This window comes from Gallinula chloropus (assembly GCF_964237585.1).
Source record: "Gallinula chloropus genome assembly, chromosome: 1".
NCBI classification, from domain to species: domain Eukaryota; kingdom Metazoa; phylum Chordata; class Aves; order Gruiformes; family Rallidae; genus Gallinula; species Gallinula chloropus.
In genome coordinates, this window is record NC_140085.1 from 176,506,939 (window position 1) to 176,526,087 (window position 19,149).

Below are 19,149 nucleotides of genomic sequence, written 5' to 3' on the forward strand. Positions count from 1 at the left end.
AACCATGACTCTGGAAGGTTTTGCTTGCTAGGGTACTTAAACAGTGTTAGCAATAAAGACAGTTAAACTTGTGTGCTTGCTGTATAAAAACAACAACACTGCTCACAAAATCCCTCATAACTTTTATGTGACAATTTAAGAGGATGAACCTAATTAGAGAACAGTTAATTAACTGTTTTATCTTCTTCTTATAGGCAAGAACTAGGCATCTCCAAATGAAATATGGAGAACTGCCTGAACTCAGTCAAAAGCCAGCTTGCAAATGCTGTGTTGTGAGGATTTATGTGGAAAACTGCCTCCCTGGAACAGTGAATATTAGGAAGGTATTCTTTTTTGTTTTGTTTTAAGACCTGAGTCACAGTAAAGGATCAGAATGGGCTGTCTAATTAAATCCATCAATCCAAAAGGCCAGTTTTGCAAATGTCCATATGTTTAACTTCACACACTTTTTTTATCTCCCACTTTATAATTAAAAAATTCTCACTCCAGAACAAAAATAATGCAAAATTGCCTAGCTATATGCATGTCCCAGACAATATGTATTCCAAGTATAATCTCTGCACAATTATAGTGTTACTGATTTATTTCTTTCCCACAATTTTTTCCTCAGTCATGATTAATCCCAGACAACTAAGCTGTTGGAAGAGTGTATTTGTTCTGCAAAGCACCTAACAAGCACAAGAGTAGTAGTATGAAATAATAATTGATCAAAAGTACTAACATTTACTTTTGGCTTAGTAAAACTGTCTGATAAATTATTCCCTTTAGTATTTCTCTATTATTGCAACACAGTACCTTGAAAGTGATATATTGGCACAAGCCATTGTGTTCCACCCTAGTGCAATTAGGAGGTCCATTTAAACAGCTTTATCATACTCATACATAGGCTGATTAATTTTCTAATCAAATGTTCCAGGAAATCATTAACCATGACATTAAACAGTGTTGTGCTAATTATACTCTCCACAAAGAATTCCAATATAAATTTACAAAACATCTATAGAAATGTGCCAAAGGACAAACAGTTTAATGCATGCAGATAATTCCAGTGTCTACTCTACAGAGCCCCACAGCTCCCTAATGTGAAACCCAAGTCCTGCAGAAATCCAGTTTGGGGCTGAATTCTGCTGCATTTCACCAGAGCTCCATGACCAGTGCTAGTCATTGCATTTCATAGGCCAATGACCGTGTAACTCGTGCTGAAGGACCATGATCTTGATATTGTTGCACTGGAATGAAAGTCCCTCAAACCACGTGGAAAGAGCGAATGCAATTGTTGCATTTTAATTTCATTGCACTCAACACAAAAAAATGTTAAAAACAACATGGAAACTCGAGTATCTTTCTTAATGACTGGTAGAAGAAAAAGGAAACCGCTTCTCTTTTAGAAAACAGAAATATGAATGCTGAGGGTTAGCCTTCTTTTTCTTGATATTGAACACTGAGTTTTGGAAACAGATTTTCTGCTATATAGGTCTCCAGTTTGCATCACTATTCTAACTAGCGTTACTTTAAGATAAATGCAAGGTATTGATTGCAGTAATGAGAATTCATTTCCTTTCTAAACCACACACAATTCGCTAGTCTATAGCATAATGAAATCTCTATTTATTTGTGTGCTGCCCCATAAACCACAGAGCCTTAGAGGTCTTTGTTAAATAAGCAAACAGAATGCACTAAACAAATGCAGGTTGTGGGTGCCCCCTGTTCCTTTGGCCTTACTAGTACAGCTAACGGCTCCTCCGCAGAGACCGTCTGGGCCACACAACACAATCCTGGCCTGGAGGCCGATGGAAACACTTCCATTGCTTTGAACAGGACCTCTGCCTCACCTGTTGGTGTTTATTTTGCGTTCTTGGCCCAGTGCCAGCAAACTCCTATAAATTATAACATAAAGAAAATATATTAAAAACATGTTTAAATATAAAATCAAGTCTCTAAATATATTCAAGAGTTACACAGACGAACCAGTTTTCACCTGCCCAGTCGTGGCTCGATGTATCAAAGTGGATTTGTTAACAAAACCGGGCTCTGGGAACCCGGCATCTCAACCCAAAGGGGTGAAGCGAGGTGAGGTGAGGTGAGGTGAGGCAGTGGCCCGTCCCGCCCCTCCTTCGGCTCCGGACCGCCAGATCCTTGAGAAGGCAAGGCTGGGCGCGGGACCAAGGAAGGGTCCTTCCCGAGGGGTGGGGGTGTATCGTAACCCCTCAGGCGGAGGCACCCGCGCCTCAAAACACAAGGGCCCTGCTGGCATCGCCTTCCCGCCCCGACAGAGCCGGCTGGGGCCGTGGGGAGGGAGGCAGGGGCGCAGACAGGCGGCTGGCACCCCCCTCCCTCAGGGACGTTACCTTGGCCTGCGCGCTCGCTGACGGGAACCACCCTGCGAAGGCGGGCGGCGGCCGCCGTTACGCGGCAGCGGAAAACTTCCCGAGAGGCAACAAAACCAAGCAAGACGCCCCGAACCCTTCAGAAAGCCGACGTGCGCCCACAGTCCCCTCACACACACCGTTCCCAGCTCCCGGGCATCCCCAGCGCCCCGCCCGTTCGGGCACTACGACTCCCTCCGCGTAGCGCCGTTTCCCGCCACGGGCGGCGGCCGCGTTGCCCGCTGGGATGTGTAGTCCGGGCGGACAGGAGGGGGCGCGAGCCGGCAGGTGCGGTCAGCGCGGCTCCTCGCCCGGCCCTTTGCTGGTTGACTCGAGATTGGCGGGAGGCCAGCCAACCGGGGAGCGGCGTTTTCAACCTGCCGGCACGGATTGGCTGTCGCGGGGGAGGCCGGGGGGCGGGGCCGGCAGTGGCGGGACGATTCGTACGGCGGGACATTCCTGAGCTCTGACAGGGGCTGGGGAGCGGCCGTTGGGCGCGCGCGGCGGCCTGGCGGCGTTGCGACAGGGGACAGCCGCTGGGCGCGGACGGCAGCCGCCGCTGCCGGGATTAGAGGCTCCTCGCTAAGTCCTTCGCGGCACCGAGGCGGCGGCTTTAGCCCTGAGCCGCTCTCCTCCTTGCCGCCCCTCCCCACTCCCCCGCGGCGCCCTGCCCGGCCGAGCCCAGCTAAGCCGCGCTAATCGCAGGCGCCCCAGCTCGGCCAGGGCCGCCGGGCCTGGGCCCGATCGCGGGCAGCGGGCTCCTTTCATCGCACCTCTACTCTCCCGGGCGCGGCCATGGAGCCGCGGCGGCCGCGGCCGCGTTACTGCGCTACGTCCTCTCCGCCGGGTCGCAGTGGGCGGGAGAACAAAGGGCTCCGTCGAAAAGCCCCTCCGGGAGCCGGGACCGCCGGCGGCCCCGAGGAGACGGCGGACGGCAGGAAGCCCAAATTCGTAAGTACGGGTCCATCCCCTCTACCCCATCTCCCCGCTGCGGCGGGGCTGCCTGAGGCGTTGGCCTGTCGGCGGCACTGCCCGGCCCAGCGGGGCGCCTCCTTGCTGGGCCTGTGCCGAGGGCTGCCCGCCCGGGGCCGGCCAGTGTGACCCGTGGTTTCTCAGAAGGGCCTGGTAGGAACAGCCAGGCCACGGAACGGCGCATTCGACTTCCACAGGGCTTCGAACTGTGAGCCCGCCAGCTGGCCTCTCCCTTGCCTCTCTGAAAGGACCCGGCTGTAATTTGCAACAAGTTTTCGGGTTGCTCCTCATCATCATTAGGGTTTATTTCATTGCTGTCTGTTTGACAGCTGTGTAGGTGTAAGGGGGACGGAGCAGACCTTCAAGTCTGATGTTGCTTCTGTCAGAACTCGGTTTCTTTATTTACTTTAGTGATGGAAATTTGGGTCTTTAAGGGGTGTTGCAAAATCTTCCTAGCCCTGTTTGACAGAATTTTGTCAAGTACACCAAGACTTCGGGAAACTTGAAAGAGTTAGTCATTGCCCACAAGGTAATGTGTCTGTAAGATATGTTCTAATGAAAAAGCATCCAGGAATAGCCAGATTTTCTCTGGATGTTATGAAACTTAAACATATTAAAGCTGACAAACATATATTCTACGGGTGCAAAGCAGATGCATACCATCCTCATATTTAGGTGATGCATATGATAGTCTTTGCTGGCTCTGATCCCACCTGCTCCAAGCTGTATTACATGCTTACAGAACAGATACTGTAATAAATACTGTAGATTCTTGATTCAACAGCTTCTTTGTGCTGTATTCAGTAGTTGAGTGTCTGTCACTTGAGTACAAGTTCATAGATGTGTGTCCTACTTTATATGCAGCTCGTTGAAGTCAGCCAATAAGCGACACCAAGTTATAGGCTGGCCAGACTTGTTCTGGAAGGTCTGGGCTTTCTCCCGGCGTTCCTGTTTCCTGGAAGCCTTGCTGTATTGTAGTTGTGCAGATTGCTGTTTGAACCAAGACCTTGTGACTTGTTTTGCCTGTTAAAATTGGTGTGTACCAAACGGACCAAAAGCTGCCTGCTTGTCTTCTTAATTGGCTGTGAATCTACTGGAGGTGCATGCCTTTTAGCTATGGAAGGGAGGGACATGGCTGGGTGTGCTCTAGTGTAGGATTGATAAATAAAAACCCTATACAGTCTGGTCACTCTAAAAGGTTGGATATTGTTTCTGGTATATGGCTTGATGGCTGGATTATTTCCGTGGTGAGTGGGAGCTGTGGATTTGCCTGTGTTTGACTCAATGACCTTGTCAGTCTCAATAGGTTTTACTTATTATTTGCTTAAGAATTTCACAGGTAAAGCATCAGCAAGTATTGCAATGACTTTCCACTTTTTTCCCTTTTTCCATGTATTAAAACAGAAATAGTATTGTCATCATGTTTACTTTTTTCTAACCGTGTGTTTAAATAGAAATAATTTAAAGGTAATATAAACCTGCTCCTTATGTAATACCAGCCATTGGTTTGTGTGGGTTTGGGGTTTTTTTTTTCCTTAGATTAAGTCTGGATGGCTTTTAGTGAGAGAAGGCCTTCTCTTTGCTACATATCAGCTTGCTTGATACATGTGTAGATTTTGTTGCCTAGGCAAGAGTGGTTTTGAGCACGTGCAGATAAGGGCATCAGCTGACTGACTCACTGAAGTAATGGTGTTGATTTTTGACCTAGCTACAGAAAATCAAGGGAGTTAAGATATGTGACTTAGAGTTATAGGGTACATGATCATGTGCATGGCTTTTTTTTTTTTTTTTTTGTTAATTTTCTTTATTTTGCCCTGTCCCTGTTTCCCCCACCCAGTTTCTGAAACTCTTTAAGGAAGGATGACTGAGGCTATCCTTAATTCATGAGACTATTGTCAAACTGAAGCTTTCAAAAGCACTTGAAAATTCGTCAAAGGAGGCGATTATCCTACTGTATTTAGCAGTACTCACCTTGAGTACTGTGTGCAGTTCTGGGCTCCACAATTTAGGAAGGATGTGAAGGTTCTTGAATGGGCTTCGAGGATAGCTACACAGCTAGTGAAAAGGCTGGAAGGAATGTCCTCTGAGATGTGACTAAGGGCGTTGGATAAAAGGAGGCTGAGGGGTGAGCTCATTGCTCTCTACAGCTTCCTGAGTAGGGAAAGTGGAGAGGGAGGTGCTCAGCTCTTCTCCCAGGGATCTGGTGTTAGGACAGAAGTAATAGTTCAAAGCTTCCTTGGGGGGTGGTTTAGCCTGGACATGAGGAATCATTCTTTACTGAGAGCATGGTCAGATACTGCAGCAGGCTTCCTGGAGAAGTGGTTGATGCCCCAAGCCTGTGAGTATTTAAGATGCATTTGGACACTGCCCTTAATGAGCTTTAGCTTTTTGTCAGCCCTGAATTGGTCAGGCAGCTGACTAGATGATTCTTGTAGGTCCCTTCCAACTGAAACAGTCTCTTCTAATCTACCCTGAGGTGTTGATGAGGGACTGAAGAATGGTAATTCTCTGAGCTGGGGTTGTGCGCTATATATGCTGTTAGCTCTCTAGGTGATCTTGAGTCAGAATCCTAATTCCTGGTGTGTCCTGGCTAATAATTTCTGGTAAAGAAACATAAACAGTGGCACAATTATAGTTAATAGCTGTAGATGTCAACCAGCTACTTTGAGTGAGGTAGTTCAGTTGAAGGGTACTAGGAGCTGCGCTTTTTTTACTTCTGCTTTGTAATTTTTGCCCTGAGATATTGTGATACACAATATTTGTCACCATGAAATCTAAAATTGGCAAACTCTCCTTCCAGTCTACCTCCTGTGGCCTTACAAAGACTCCTTTGGGTGTGTTTTTGGGAAGGTGGTGTAAGTGTTCACATATACTTCTTCCTGTAATACATCTTCAGTATACTTGTATTAGTTAAATTAGTTTTGTGTCAGAATACCTAAAACTTCTCTGACCTATAGGCTGTAGCCTTTTCTGTGTTTGGGTTATGTAGTGCTGTACTTCCATGTCACCCGAATCTTCTTTGTAATATCTTGTATGTTTGTCAAATATGAAACTGGCTGTCGGGCTCGGTGGACTGGAGTCATCTGGATTGTATTAGTCTAATTTTCCTCACCGCAGAAGGCTTGAAAATGAGTTCCAGGTTGGGCCCTTCCAATCAATGCAACATATTGATCTGTCACATCAGATATGTTAATCTGTAAAATAATTTGATTCCCTGACAAACCTTGAGGTGAAATTGGATTGCTGGTTGACAAAGCTGACATCGTTAACATGTACCTCCAAGAATTTTCTTGTTTAGCAAGAGGAAAATCCTTCTTTTTAAAGAACACTTCATTTGGAGGGGGAGAAAGAGTCTTTGGGCTAAATGGTTATAATAGTTGATTCCAGTCAAATGTCATCTCTTAAGTCCTGCATTTCTGAGTAAACAGGCATCAGGAGGAGTGTGGCCAGCAGGTCAAAGGAGGTGATCCTCCCCCTCTACTCTGCCCTGGTCAGGCCCCACCTGGAGTATTGTGTCCAGTTTTGGTCTCCCTGGTATAAAAAAGACGGGGATCTCCTGGAGAGAGTCCAGAGGAGGGCTATAAAGATGATTAAGGGCCTGGAGCATCTCCCCTATGAGGAAAGGCTGAGTGAGCTGGGAATGTTCAGCCTTGAGAAAAGAAGACTAAGGGGGGACCTTATTAATGTTTATAAATATTTGAAGTATGAGATGCAGGGGAAACAGCCAGCCCCTTTTCAGTGGTCTGTGGAGACAGGACAAGGGGCAATGGCTGCAAGTTGGAGCACAGGAAGTTCTGCACCAACATGCAGAAGAACTTTTTCCCAGTGAGGGTGACAGAGCCCTGGAATAGGCTGCCCAGGGAGGTGGTGGAGTCTCCTCTTCTGGAGATATTCAGGACCTGTCTGGACGCCTATCTGTGCAATATGAGCTAGGGAGCTGCTTTGGCAGGGGGGTTGGACCCGATGATCTCTCAAGGTCCCTTCCAACCCCTATGATTTTGTGATTCTCGGGTGTGAATGAGGTGCAAGTCCTCATACTTTGTTCGTATACAGGATTGTTTAAAAGGAATTTAAGGAGTGATGTTTGATTTTGAATCACATACTGGCTTGGCTTTGTTCAGCAGGTCCAAGGTTTTGGAAGTCTGTGATTCTTAAAAGAGTAAAAGATATTCTATAGTACTGTGATACTTTAGCTTATTGACAGCTCTTCCATTCAGCCTTGAGGGCTAGGGCATGGTAAAAAGCAGAAATGCATTGAAGGATGGCAGAACTTAACCCGTTTTCTTTGTATTCATTGACTGAGCTGGAAGGATGGGTAAAAATCAGTTGTTTACCACATCCTTTCTATGAATCTCCATCCCACCCTGCCTCCCCCTCCCCGAAATGTTTGGAAATCATAAAAGTGAGTGTTAGGTTATGTGGCTTCCAGTTGCACCTCTCTGGGATTATGTCTAATATTTTAGACACTAGTCCTTGAAAGATTAAGTTCAATTTCTAGCTCAAGTTTTTTCTATTTAATTTCAGTATACTATTGACTCATCTTCAGTGACTTTCAGGTTATGTTTTTTATTACGTTCTTTATGAAATTTATATGAGTCAAGAAGGCTTTCTTGTTTGCACCAACCTGTTAAAAATAGTCAAATTAACACTTGCATTTAACAGTGTCTGTAAATCAAAGGGAGATGTAGTTAAGAGCAAGGCACTTCCATTTCTCTGCCATAGTGAAGAAAGGTAAGACCGATCTGTGTCAATATCTTTAATTACGAAGTGACTGAATTATTGCTGCAGTTATGCTGCAGTGTAAGACCTTGAATCTAAATTAGTCTTTTAAAGAAATGATTGCTGAACAGATGTTACCTAAACCACTTTATTGCAGCTTTGTAAAATTGTAAATTCCTCATGCTGTTATTTTTGTTGGCATGAATTAACACTGTGGGTTATGATATTAAATTTTAGTGCTGTGTTCTGGCACTTTGTTATATAATCTTACCTGTAAGCACCAATTTTGAGTTTAACTCATCAATGTCTAAAGAATATCACTGTGTAGAAACTGTCATGTTAAGATAATTTTGCCCCTGATTGCTTTTCAGACTGCTTTCCAAGCAACAGGGAGAGAGTATGATAAAGCCATTAAATAAATGCTGAAGTAGTATATTGGAAATTAAAAGTAGGAAGTGCTGTGGGGTTATACAGCAGTTTCTAAATTGCACTTACAGACTGAGGTAGCAAAATTACTGAGGGAATATTGTGACAAAGGAGATCCTAAAGTAATAGCATCCAGTGTAATCATCCAATTTACATCTCTCTAACTGACTCTACAGGTTTCCTTGCAATCCCTGCTTCAATCTTCTGCTGTTTCTGCTGGAGAATGGCCTTTGGGGACAAAAACAGCTAGTGTTGAATCTTTTTGGAGATAGAATTAATGGCAGTGTGTGATGAGTTCTTTCTCACTTTCTAATTTAAAAAGGTACAGAGGGGATTGTGCGATTTATATGTACATCCTTAGTCTTGGTTTATCTAATTTCAGCATTCAGGCTTAAGTTGGACAGTTGTCCTAAAACTCATTGCCTCTTGCTTAAACTTTTTCTTCCCTTGTAGCTGCATGTCAAGTTTATGCCTCAAAGAGCTATATATATGTGTGTGTGTATGTGTGGTGGTTGGTGAGGGGTTATATGTGGTTTTGTTTGTTTTCTTTTGCAGGGAAGGCAAAAATGAAGATAGGAATTAGATACCAGGCTGTGGGAATTTTCTATTTTTTTTGTATATTGAAAATTTACACATTTTTATCACATTCAGTGTTGTGGAAGGCATGCATGTTGAAATTCTTGTTTAACTGCCTGAAATCCTGTTACTTTCTATGCCTAACCCCCCCCTCATAATTGCAGGGGCGTATGACTGGGTGCTTGTCTGTCTTCTAATTCTGCTTATGATGAACAAATCGGACTTTGTCTAACTCTCTGGTGACATGCTAACGATGTCCACCCTTGCCAGGCAGGACCTGAGTTCAAGTACCAGCATACTGCTTTCAAACATGCTGCTTTTATTCAAAATGTTAGATAAGCAATGTCACCCTGTGCTTATGTGATGGTGGAGGTGATGGTGGAGTGTAGAGATGCCAAAATATAGATCATTGAATCATAGAATATACTGAATTAGAAGGGACCTATGATACAGACTGTACCCCATATTGTACTAGGGAGTGCTTCCTTGTTTCTAGGCCGCACTGAGCTGTAGTGCTGCTGGAAAAAATGCTCAAGATATGAGGCTGGAATCCTGTCTGAGAAGATGGCATTCTCCTGCATTCTGATCCTGTCTGCCTGGATGTGTCGTACCACATTTACATATAACTTTGTTTATGAATATGCATATGCAAAGATAGAGGAATAAATCTAGTGACACAAAAGATCAAACTGGTACTGTTAATCCAATTAAGTGGCATTTCTCATTCCTTTGTCTCACTTCACTGTCTCTACCCAGAGTTCACTGGAGTAATTATATAGACAGTGGCTCAACTTGTTTAACTCTGTTTTGTAGGTTAACTTTCAGTATGGGTACTGTTTGGATGTGCAATGTAAGATCATTCACTTGTGTATGATAATAAGATTCTTTACTGTGAATATATATGCACCCAAATAGTATCTGGCTTACTTTCCTTAGCTGGGTGGTGCAGAAGTTACATCACAAGTGGCTTCATCATAGAATATGCTGACTTGGAATGTATGACCTTTTCAAGAGACACAGTGCTCTTTATGTTCTGTGAGCTGTCTTGTTGCCCCATGTGTTGTGAACTTCAGCTGCAGTGTTCAGTTGTACCTTCCAGTTTCTGCCTAAGGCTCTCACTGTTTGGTGGTTCTTTTTTGTGTGTGTGTTTGGTTGGGGTTTTTTTTTTTGGTGTTGTGGTGGAGGGTTTTTTGTCTGTGTGTGGTGGTGTTTGTTTTTGTGTTTTTTTTAAAGATCTGGCCTTTTGACAGCATATTGAAAACACTGTGCCACGCTTTCAATGTGTGTGTGTATCCCATGTCTAATGAAATCAGTTGTTTGCCAGTGTGTTGAGGTTCATAATCTTCAATGAGGTGTAGTTCCATGTCAGACTGCTTGCTTGCTTCAAAAATGATACGTCTGTACACTTTAATTATGACTTAGCTCAAACTGAACTGCTTCTGCTCAATTTCAGAACAGAGTGATATCTACCTCCATGTCCCAGACTAAAAACTAAGTTACCTTGGAAAATGTAATTTCAAAATGTTAGTTGCCTGTAAATGTGTTTGCATAGTTGAAGACAGCAATTGTGATACTTCTGCCTTTCCACCTGTAGGTGGTACTGATAAATACGGACTTCTAAAGTATCCTAATTAACTGCTCAATTTCTTCATGATTTTGTATCTCTTTGACTAGAAAACAGGATGTTGGTGTACTTTAAATACTGTTAGCTTGGTTTTGTCTACTGGCCTAGCTGAAACCAGGACACCATACCTACTTTCTACATGATAAACAGACTAGAGGAGTACTTGTATGTAGCTACTATGTTCTCAAAAGCAATAATTCTTGTTATTCTGAAGTAATTAATGAAAGACTTGCAATACATAAGTATTTTAATCTATTGCAAAGCAGTATTCTCTAAGTTTATATTCTTAACAGTAATTGAATAGTACAAGAATATTACTTAAGCCAGATTTATTTACCTGCAGGCCTATGTTTAAGGCAACCTGTTCACCTGTTCAGCAGAATATGTCTGTCTTCTGTACATTGAGATATCCAGGCCTGAAAATAAAATATGTTCCTGTGTAGTAAAGCACTTCAACCTCTAACTAATCTAGTTATTTCTTCCCTAATTAGAAATGTGTTTGTTTTGTTTGGCCTGGCAAATACACTCCTGTTCTTAAGTCACAGCATTCCTTTAAACTTAATGCCATTAAAAGATCTAGTGTGGTAAGATCTTGTTGTTAAGACCACGTGTAGTGTTCCACATCTCTGTACCCTTGAATGATACAGAAGACCAGTAAAGCTGGCAACTGCTTTTACTTTGTGCAGCCTTGACAGAACAGAATGAATTGAGTTTCGTATACCATTATGGTGTCCTTAATTTGTTGCATGGTAGAGTTTTTTCTCTACTTAGTCAGTTGACCTGCGTCAGTGAGGTGTTCTGGTGTAGAAAATGGGGAACTTTTCACCCTTTACCACAGTAAATTCCATTGCTGAATTTTACAACCTAATTGAAGCACAGTGCTGGTTTGAACTATCCCATTAACTTTATCTTTTTTTAAAGAAAAAAACCTTGAACCTGAAAAATATTGCCTTGATTCCACATATGATGATGTTGTCTGTACAGGGTATTTGCAGAGCATCCAACATCTGATCCTAAGTGGAAATGAACTTGATGTTGTGCTTCCTGTGTCTGTTTAATAGATTGCACATGTGTTTGACATGATTCTCAAACTTCCACCCCGAAGCATGTAATGCAGAAGACTCGTTTTATGCAGGTTACTCAGAGGAGCTTCCCAATGGTGTCTGCATTGCTTAAGGCTTAGTGATTTAAGTTGTGTGTATGAAAAAGGAATAAATTTTTATGTTCTCTTCTACCAAGTTGCAGTGTAAGACCATATGTTAGTCTTTCCTCCTGCAGCTTTGATCACTTTAGGATAGTGGTAATATACCAGCAACTTGCTAAATGTAAAGTTTTGAGCTCTCGCAAATGACACAAAATTAACACTTACTCTGTCTTCGTAGCTATTTAGTAGAATGGGAAGAAGAAATCTTAAACCCCAGCTCCATAGCAGTTGGGGGGGCAAAAGTCTGACCTACCCCTGCAGCATGAGAACACTGGTGGGAATACTGGGATGCAGATCTTTAGTCTCTTGACTGTACTGATGTACTAATGCTTTCCCTTGGATGTTTTCTTTTATTAAAAATCCAAATCTGTTAAAACATGGAATAGGATTGTCATAGAAGTTCAGAAATGACCTAGCTCCCTTTTCCTTTAAATTATTATTAATGGTAGAACTGAGACTATGCCACTGAGTACTGTTAGTACTGTTTCCTCCCACTTCATTGCTTTTTATTTTTAACTTCATACCTTTATCAGTTGCTTCTTCCTCAGTTTCTTGACAATCCTTTGAGTAGAGCTTATAGAGTAGTATTTGATTTAACACAAATTGTTCTTAAATTCTGAGGGAACAGCAGAGCAAATGTCATAAGTAATGATGTCTAAGTATTGTTGACTGGTGAAGACAAAGCAAGAGTTTCCAAATCTCAGTAATTTGGATTTAGCTGTTAACAGTTGTAGCTTTGTACAATAGATAGTGAGGGAAGTCTAAGAACAGAGTCTCAGTAAGTATGTGACTTACTTGGTAGGGAAACACAAAGAATTATGTTCTTAGTCTCCTCATAAAAATCTATAAATGGGATCCCTGCAACATTGACTCATTAGTCACCAACGTTCTTCAGTGTGTCCTAGCACTTGTGTTTGTCAGTGTGCAGTTGAGAGCAAGAGTTGGTTTGGGAGCTGTTGTTTCACACAGTAGTAGCAAGTGGTTTTCTATAAATTTTTTGAATACTACTACTAAATGTTTATGTCAGTTTGTACTCATAACTTCATGTTTAGCTTTCAAGCAGTGCCTATGTGGCAATGACCAACAGCCTTACTTGGTTGAGAGTTGCAGCTTGGCAGATAGTTTTGAACTGTTGGGGAGCTTTGTTTTCTTTCTCTTGAGTTTAAAAGTCTTGGAACTGATTCCTTTGTGCTGTCCCTGCAGCTATTTTGAGAAGACACAATTCTAGTAGCTAAATTAAGAGCAGGTCCTCTGTTCTAGTATATTGGGCTATAAAATATAATAAAACACAACTTGTTTCAAGATGTGCTTAGTTTTTATTCTAGATTACAGTTGTTTTGTTTTGTTTTAAGTCTGCATTATATTTTCTGTATAACTTCCTATGCACTGTAAGCCAACAAAGTACAACTTGCCAAGAAATTATTACTTCAAGTGCCGTGATTCAATACTCACATCTTATTTTGAATAACAGTAATTATAATTGATACTTTTTATGTGGTGGTTTTGGGTTTTTGTTGCTTTTTTTTACTGAACACTTTTGATGTGACTGTTTTCCTGTTTGATTTGCAGCACTTAAATATCAAGACACTGACAGATGATGTGGTAAGACAACATATTTTTGCTTTGGCTTTGCCAAGCTAATAACTCATGGCTAATACAGTAGCAATAACATTATAGGTACAAGAACCAGTCTTGATTGTGAAGTTAATTTAGTTAATTGGCAAAGTCTCACTAAACTGTTATCTGCAACATGCTCAGTGGGAGTAGCAAAAATCTGTGCATGGCTTTGAAGTATTCTCTGATCGTGGCTAAATGAGCTTGACACAGGTATTGTGCTATTTTAAATGTGGTATAGTTAAGATATCTGCAATTGCATGTTTAATGTTAAAGTTACTTAGACTGCATGACTGGCTTAAAATACCGTTTTTGACAAACTAACAGTAGCTTGTAAAGCTCTAACTCTTGTTTCAAACAATGTTATGTATATTTATTCAGTGTCATGCTAATAATGTATTTTTTCAAACTTGATCTGTCCCTTGAACAGCTGATGAGGTTCTGCATGACAAAGCAGATTTCTTTTGGAATTACCTCCTTTGTGTGTGTACTATTCTTTTGCAGAGAGCAGTTTTTCTTAAAGTGGATAATTCTACAAAGTCATTGAATTGACCTGGGCAGTATTGTTCTATAGGCATGTAAAGATCAGCTGTTAGGACTTCAGTGTTCTTGTCAAAGTACTTCTGAGCGTGACAGAGCTTAAGTGTGGAGAGCTTTGTGCTGGACAGTGTGCAACATATGAGCGTGACAGAGCTAAAGTGTGGAGAGCTTTGTGCTGGACAGGGTGCAACATACTTGTGGTGACAAACTGTTGTTTCCTAACTTAAAAAGCAATGGCCTGGTTATTGTTGATCAGTTGTATGAAGTTGGGTGGAGGCAATATGCTTAACACTACTATCTTACCTACACTGATTTAAATCATCTGTTGCTATTTCTTTAGCAGAGTTTTATAGGCTGGAAATGATTATTAAGAAATTTGAGTGTGGATTGATAATACAACCTCGTTTTTTTGTGCGTTATCTCAAAGAGCTGAGGAAATGTTCACAGTTCTCTCAAAGCAAATGTGTTTTTTTTTGTAACCAGAACTTATTTGGTAGCGTACTGCAAGGTTTATAAGTCTGGATGCACAAGATGTTGCTTACAGTTTTTGTGAGTTTTTTGGTTTCTTATGAAGAGGCTAGCATGCTGCCTCATGGCGCTTGTCTCCTTAGCCTATTGGACTTGTCTAACTTGTGGTAGTCAGCATAAGTCATCAGGTTTGTCGTATTTGGAATAAGTAAGCAAACTTCCCCCCCACCTGCAAAGTAATACCAGATTGTCCATATATATTTATTCTAAAGGGAAAGAACATCTATTTAGCATAAGGCTTACAGTGAAAAAACCCAAACCAAACAACCAAAAAAACCCAAAACAACCCACAGAAAAAAAAACCCAAACTCATGTATGCTTTTAAAATTCAGTGTTTTGTTCATTTGCAGCTTCAACTTGGAACAAGAGTATGCTTTCCAACTGGCCATTTTTGTCTCCATCTGAGTTTGCTGTGTCTGATTTTGGAAAACAGCTAGTACTGTGAAGTATCTGAGTCCTAAGCAACTTACACGTGGCTCAGAGCAGAGTGGTTTTGATGTTTCATATGAAGGACAAAAACTGACAAAAATATTTTCCTCAAATTCCTTTTGTGACAAGGGGGGAAATTGTAGTAGGAGAAGATGAAGAAACTGAAGGTTTCAGATTATTTGGTTTTACAGCTTTTAATGAAATAATATATTTGCTTTCTGCTCATGGGCAGTCATTTGCATGATAACTTGCTCTCTGCTGCATTATGCTTTATAAAATATTTATATTTTATTACATGCAGTGGTGTATAATGGTGATCAGGAACTGTGTGTGTTTTTTGGGTGGTTGTGGGTTTTTTTTTTAATTTGGGTAAGTTAGCAACACAGAGTCTAACATACAGGCTGCTTTTCAGTGTTTTAATTGTCTACTTTTAGTTATGAATCCCTGTTAAGTTCAGAACTACTTTGTTTTTTTAGACAATCAACATGTGCTTCTAGCTTCTTTGTTTACAAACTAAGAAGACAAGAATTTTATTATTATTCCACAGAGGAGTGGCAAGTAGGTACCCGAGAAACTATCTGCAAGATCACTGTGGAAGCAAGCCTGATTTCTCTCTCAAGTGCTCCACAGTTTGACAGATGGTTTGCAAAGCTTATAAAGAGTGTGTTAAAAGAATTTTATTAAAAATGTGTGTAGACAAAAAATAAATATATACTGAAATTCCTTATAACATGAATTTGTTGACTGTAAAAGTAAGAAACATCTCTCTGTGCAGCAGATAGTCCTGGAAACTTTACTCATGCACATAGAAAATATGGAGGTAATTGGTAACAGCCAACATGGCTTCACTAAGGGCAAATTATGCCTAGGAAATTTGGTGACATTCTACGATGGGATTACAGTGTTGGTGCATAAGGAAGAGCAGCTGATGCCATCTGCCTGGATTTGTGCAAAGCATTTGACACTGTCCTGTGCGATGTCCATGTCTCCAAGTTAGAGATGTGGGTTGGACAGATGGACCCCTCAGTGGGTAAGGAATTGGCTGGACAGTCATGCTCGAACAGTGGCTCTGTTTTGGGTTTGCATGGCAAGGTTTTGGTAGTTGGGGGGGGGCATGGCAGGGGCTGTGGGGGTAGCTTTTGAAAGAAGCAGCTGTGTCTGGTAGAGTCATGGCCAAGCCAATCAGTGGTGGTGGTAATGCCTCTGTGATAACATATTTAAGAAAAAAACAAACAAACAACAACCAACCAGAGGCAGCTTTTGCATCAGAGAGAGGAGTGAGAAGATGTGAGAAAATTTGCAGATACGAAGGTCAGTGAAGAAAGAGGGGAAGGAGGTGCTCCAGGCACTGGAGCAGGGATTTCACTGCAACCCCTGGAGAAGACCACAGTGAAGCAGGCTGACCCCTGCAGCCCATGGGGCACCCCACAGCAGATGAGGTGGAGGAGACTGTGACCCTGTGGGAAAACCACACTGGAGAAGTCTCCTGTTAGGCATGTGGAGAGAGGAGCCCATGCTGGATCAGGTTTGGTGGCAGGACTTGTAACCTCTTGGGGGATCCATGCTAGAGCAGTCTTGTTGTGAAGGTCTTTGTGCTGTGGAAGGGACGCACGTTGGACTAGTTGGTAAACAACTACAGCCAGTGCCAGAAACCTCAAAATGTAGTTTGGTGCAACTCTTGAGTTATGTTAGCTTGCACCCAGAATGATGCACTTCATGTCTAATCTGATAAGCCCTGTTTCCAAGAATGAAAGAAGAATGGAGAAGTCAAGGAATCAAAGACTGTGATGGACAAAGGATCTTTAGTCCTTTGTTTCATTTTCACTATATCATGAGGTGTATCTTTAGAGCAAAGCCATTTACTGTACTACTTATTACCTTGTAAAAAGTATGGCCTTTTTCTTGATTTTTTTTTTTATAAGATTTTTTTTCATTCCTTCAGATAACGTTTCAGCTCTAAACTCCTTTTGTTGGTGGTTACGAAAGGCTCAGTTTCAGAGCTTTGATGTCCTGCATAAACGTAACTAATTCTTCTATCTGCTACCTGCTAGTTTGTTACAGCTGCTTTTCGTCTAAATGCTGGGGTTCAAACACTGCAATAAATACAGTCTAAACAGCATTTGTAAAGAAATATAGTTTATGTTCATAGTGTTAGCGTATTTGACGAATTGTTGGTTGTAGTGATGGGATACTGAAAGTCCAGCACTTCAAGTATGGTTAGCATCCCTCCTTAGATACAATCCTCTTGGCTAGATATGTAGAGATATGTGCATGGTAACTTTTAACTTTTGAGACCTACAAGATGTTGCTCCAAATACGGGCAATAAGAAACACACTTTATATGCAAAGTCAAAAATAAATTTTTAGTCTTGTTTTATGAATCTAATCTGTGTACAATAAACAGCTGTTGTTAGTCAAGTCGCATTGATACCAACATTCATAGTCCAAATTATCTCAGTAAAAATCTCATTAAACACAGTTGGAAGTTGTTCTACAAAACCCTCCTGCCTCCTAGTATTTATTCTTTCGGGTGTTGTGCTTGTGTGTGTCTGAGTCTAAGGGCTTTAGTCTGGATGTGGAGAAGAAAGGTAAAACCCAGATGATGTAGCATTCTGCCTTTGATGTAGATAACCTCTGCTGCCAAGTCATTTCCCTTACTCCTTACCCACTTCTCTAACAGTAAGGAAGACTAACTGTGCCAATTGATTCAATTTCATTTGTTGGTTCCCAAAGCATTCACAGAGGTGTTAGTAGAAAATACCTGTTTTGTCCTGTTTGGGTTATTCTAGGAGTTACATCTGCAAATGGTTAATCATTCAACCAGTTCAGTTATTTGGAAACTATGTGTAAGCACTATGGTTTGAGAGTTATAACAATAATTTAAAATAAAATGATTGATCATCTATTCTACTTTTTGTTTGTTACATTTTGTACAAATTAAAAAAAAAAGGGAATTAAAGTTCTGCTTTTAAATAGAGCATCTGTGTTTATAAGACTGATTCTGAATTATTACTGATAAGGTATCCTAAATATGCCAGTTTTTTGTGTTAAGTCTGACCTCCAGTTGTTAACAGTCTAAAAGATGGATAATGAGAATTCCCATAGCAAGTCTTGTTCCTTTGGTAGTAACTGATGACATAAGGTTTCTCATTTTCTTCTCACTGGTTATCCTCTGTTCCTGAGAAAGGCATTGAATCAAGGCTGGAGTGAGGCATAGACAAGTAGGGAATTTTTCCAGTGATCATCAGTGTGGTTGCACATGCACCTTGGACTTACTTTTGAGACATTTCTTAATGTAGCAATAGATGTGCTAATGTGTTAATTGAGGAGGGGGAGGAAGATGAGGGAGGCAGGATAACAGTGAAAGAATACCTTGCAGTCCTGCATGCATAGCACCTCTGTTAAAAGGTGATGTCTTCACAAAGCCATACAGATAAACGCAAACAGCACCATGGGTGTAGTCATAGAATCATAGACTGTGTAAATTTGGAAGGGACCTTTAAAGATTATCTAGTCCTATCCCCCTACAGTAAACAAAGGCATCTTCACTAGATCAGGGCGCTCAGAGCCCCATCAAGCCTGACCTTGAATATCTCCAGGGATGGGGCCTCCACTGTGTCTCTGGGCAACCTGTTCCAGTGATCTACCACCCTCATAGTGAAGAACTTTGTCCTAATATCCAACCTAAATCTCCCCTTTTCGAATTTAAAACTGTTACCCCTTGTTGTACTGCTACATGCCCTCGTGAGTAGTCCTTCCCCAGCTTTCTTATAGGCACCTTTCAGGTGCTAGAAGGTTGCTATAAGGTTCCCCTCACAAAGCTTTCTCTTCTCCAAACTGAACATCCCGTTAGCCTTTTTTTGGCTGATAAGGATGAAGACCCATGAGAAACACACTGTGCATCCCTCTAGTAGATGGGCTTACAAGCTTGACACCTGGATTGCTGGCTTGCAGATCCCAGACTTCCCTGTGCCTGGCACCTGACTCACAGGAAGCTGCAGGTTCATTCTAGTTACTGAGACAAGCTTCCTCCGTCCAGGAAAGACACAGATACACAGGGATTTTGGCAGCTGTGGTGTGGCTCCCCAGTCCTTCTGATAGCCAACTCCCCTTGTGGCCTTGTCTTTAGAAACACAGATGTGCATACACAG

The 19,149-nt window shown here is 41.8% G+C and overlaps 1 protein-coding gene across 1 annotated transcript in view; it reads left to right on the forward strand.

Moving 5' to 3' along the window:
- Window positions 1-3,161: 3,161 nt before the first annotated feature.
- DIAPH3 (diaphanous related formin 3) overlaps window positions 3,162-19,149 on the forward strand; it is a gene marked incomplete at both ends in the record, with an annotated part of 231,898 nt that continues 215,910 nt past the window's right edge. Inside the window, 2 exons of the mRNA XM_084266148.1 lie at window positions 3,162-3,317; window positions 13,457-13,489. Coding sequence (XP_084122274.1) covers window positions 3,162-3,317; window positions 13,457-13,489 — 189 coding nt within the window. The remainder of the gene's footprint in view (window positions 3,318-13,456; window positions 13,490-19,149) is intronic.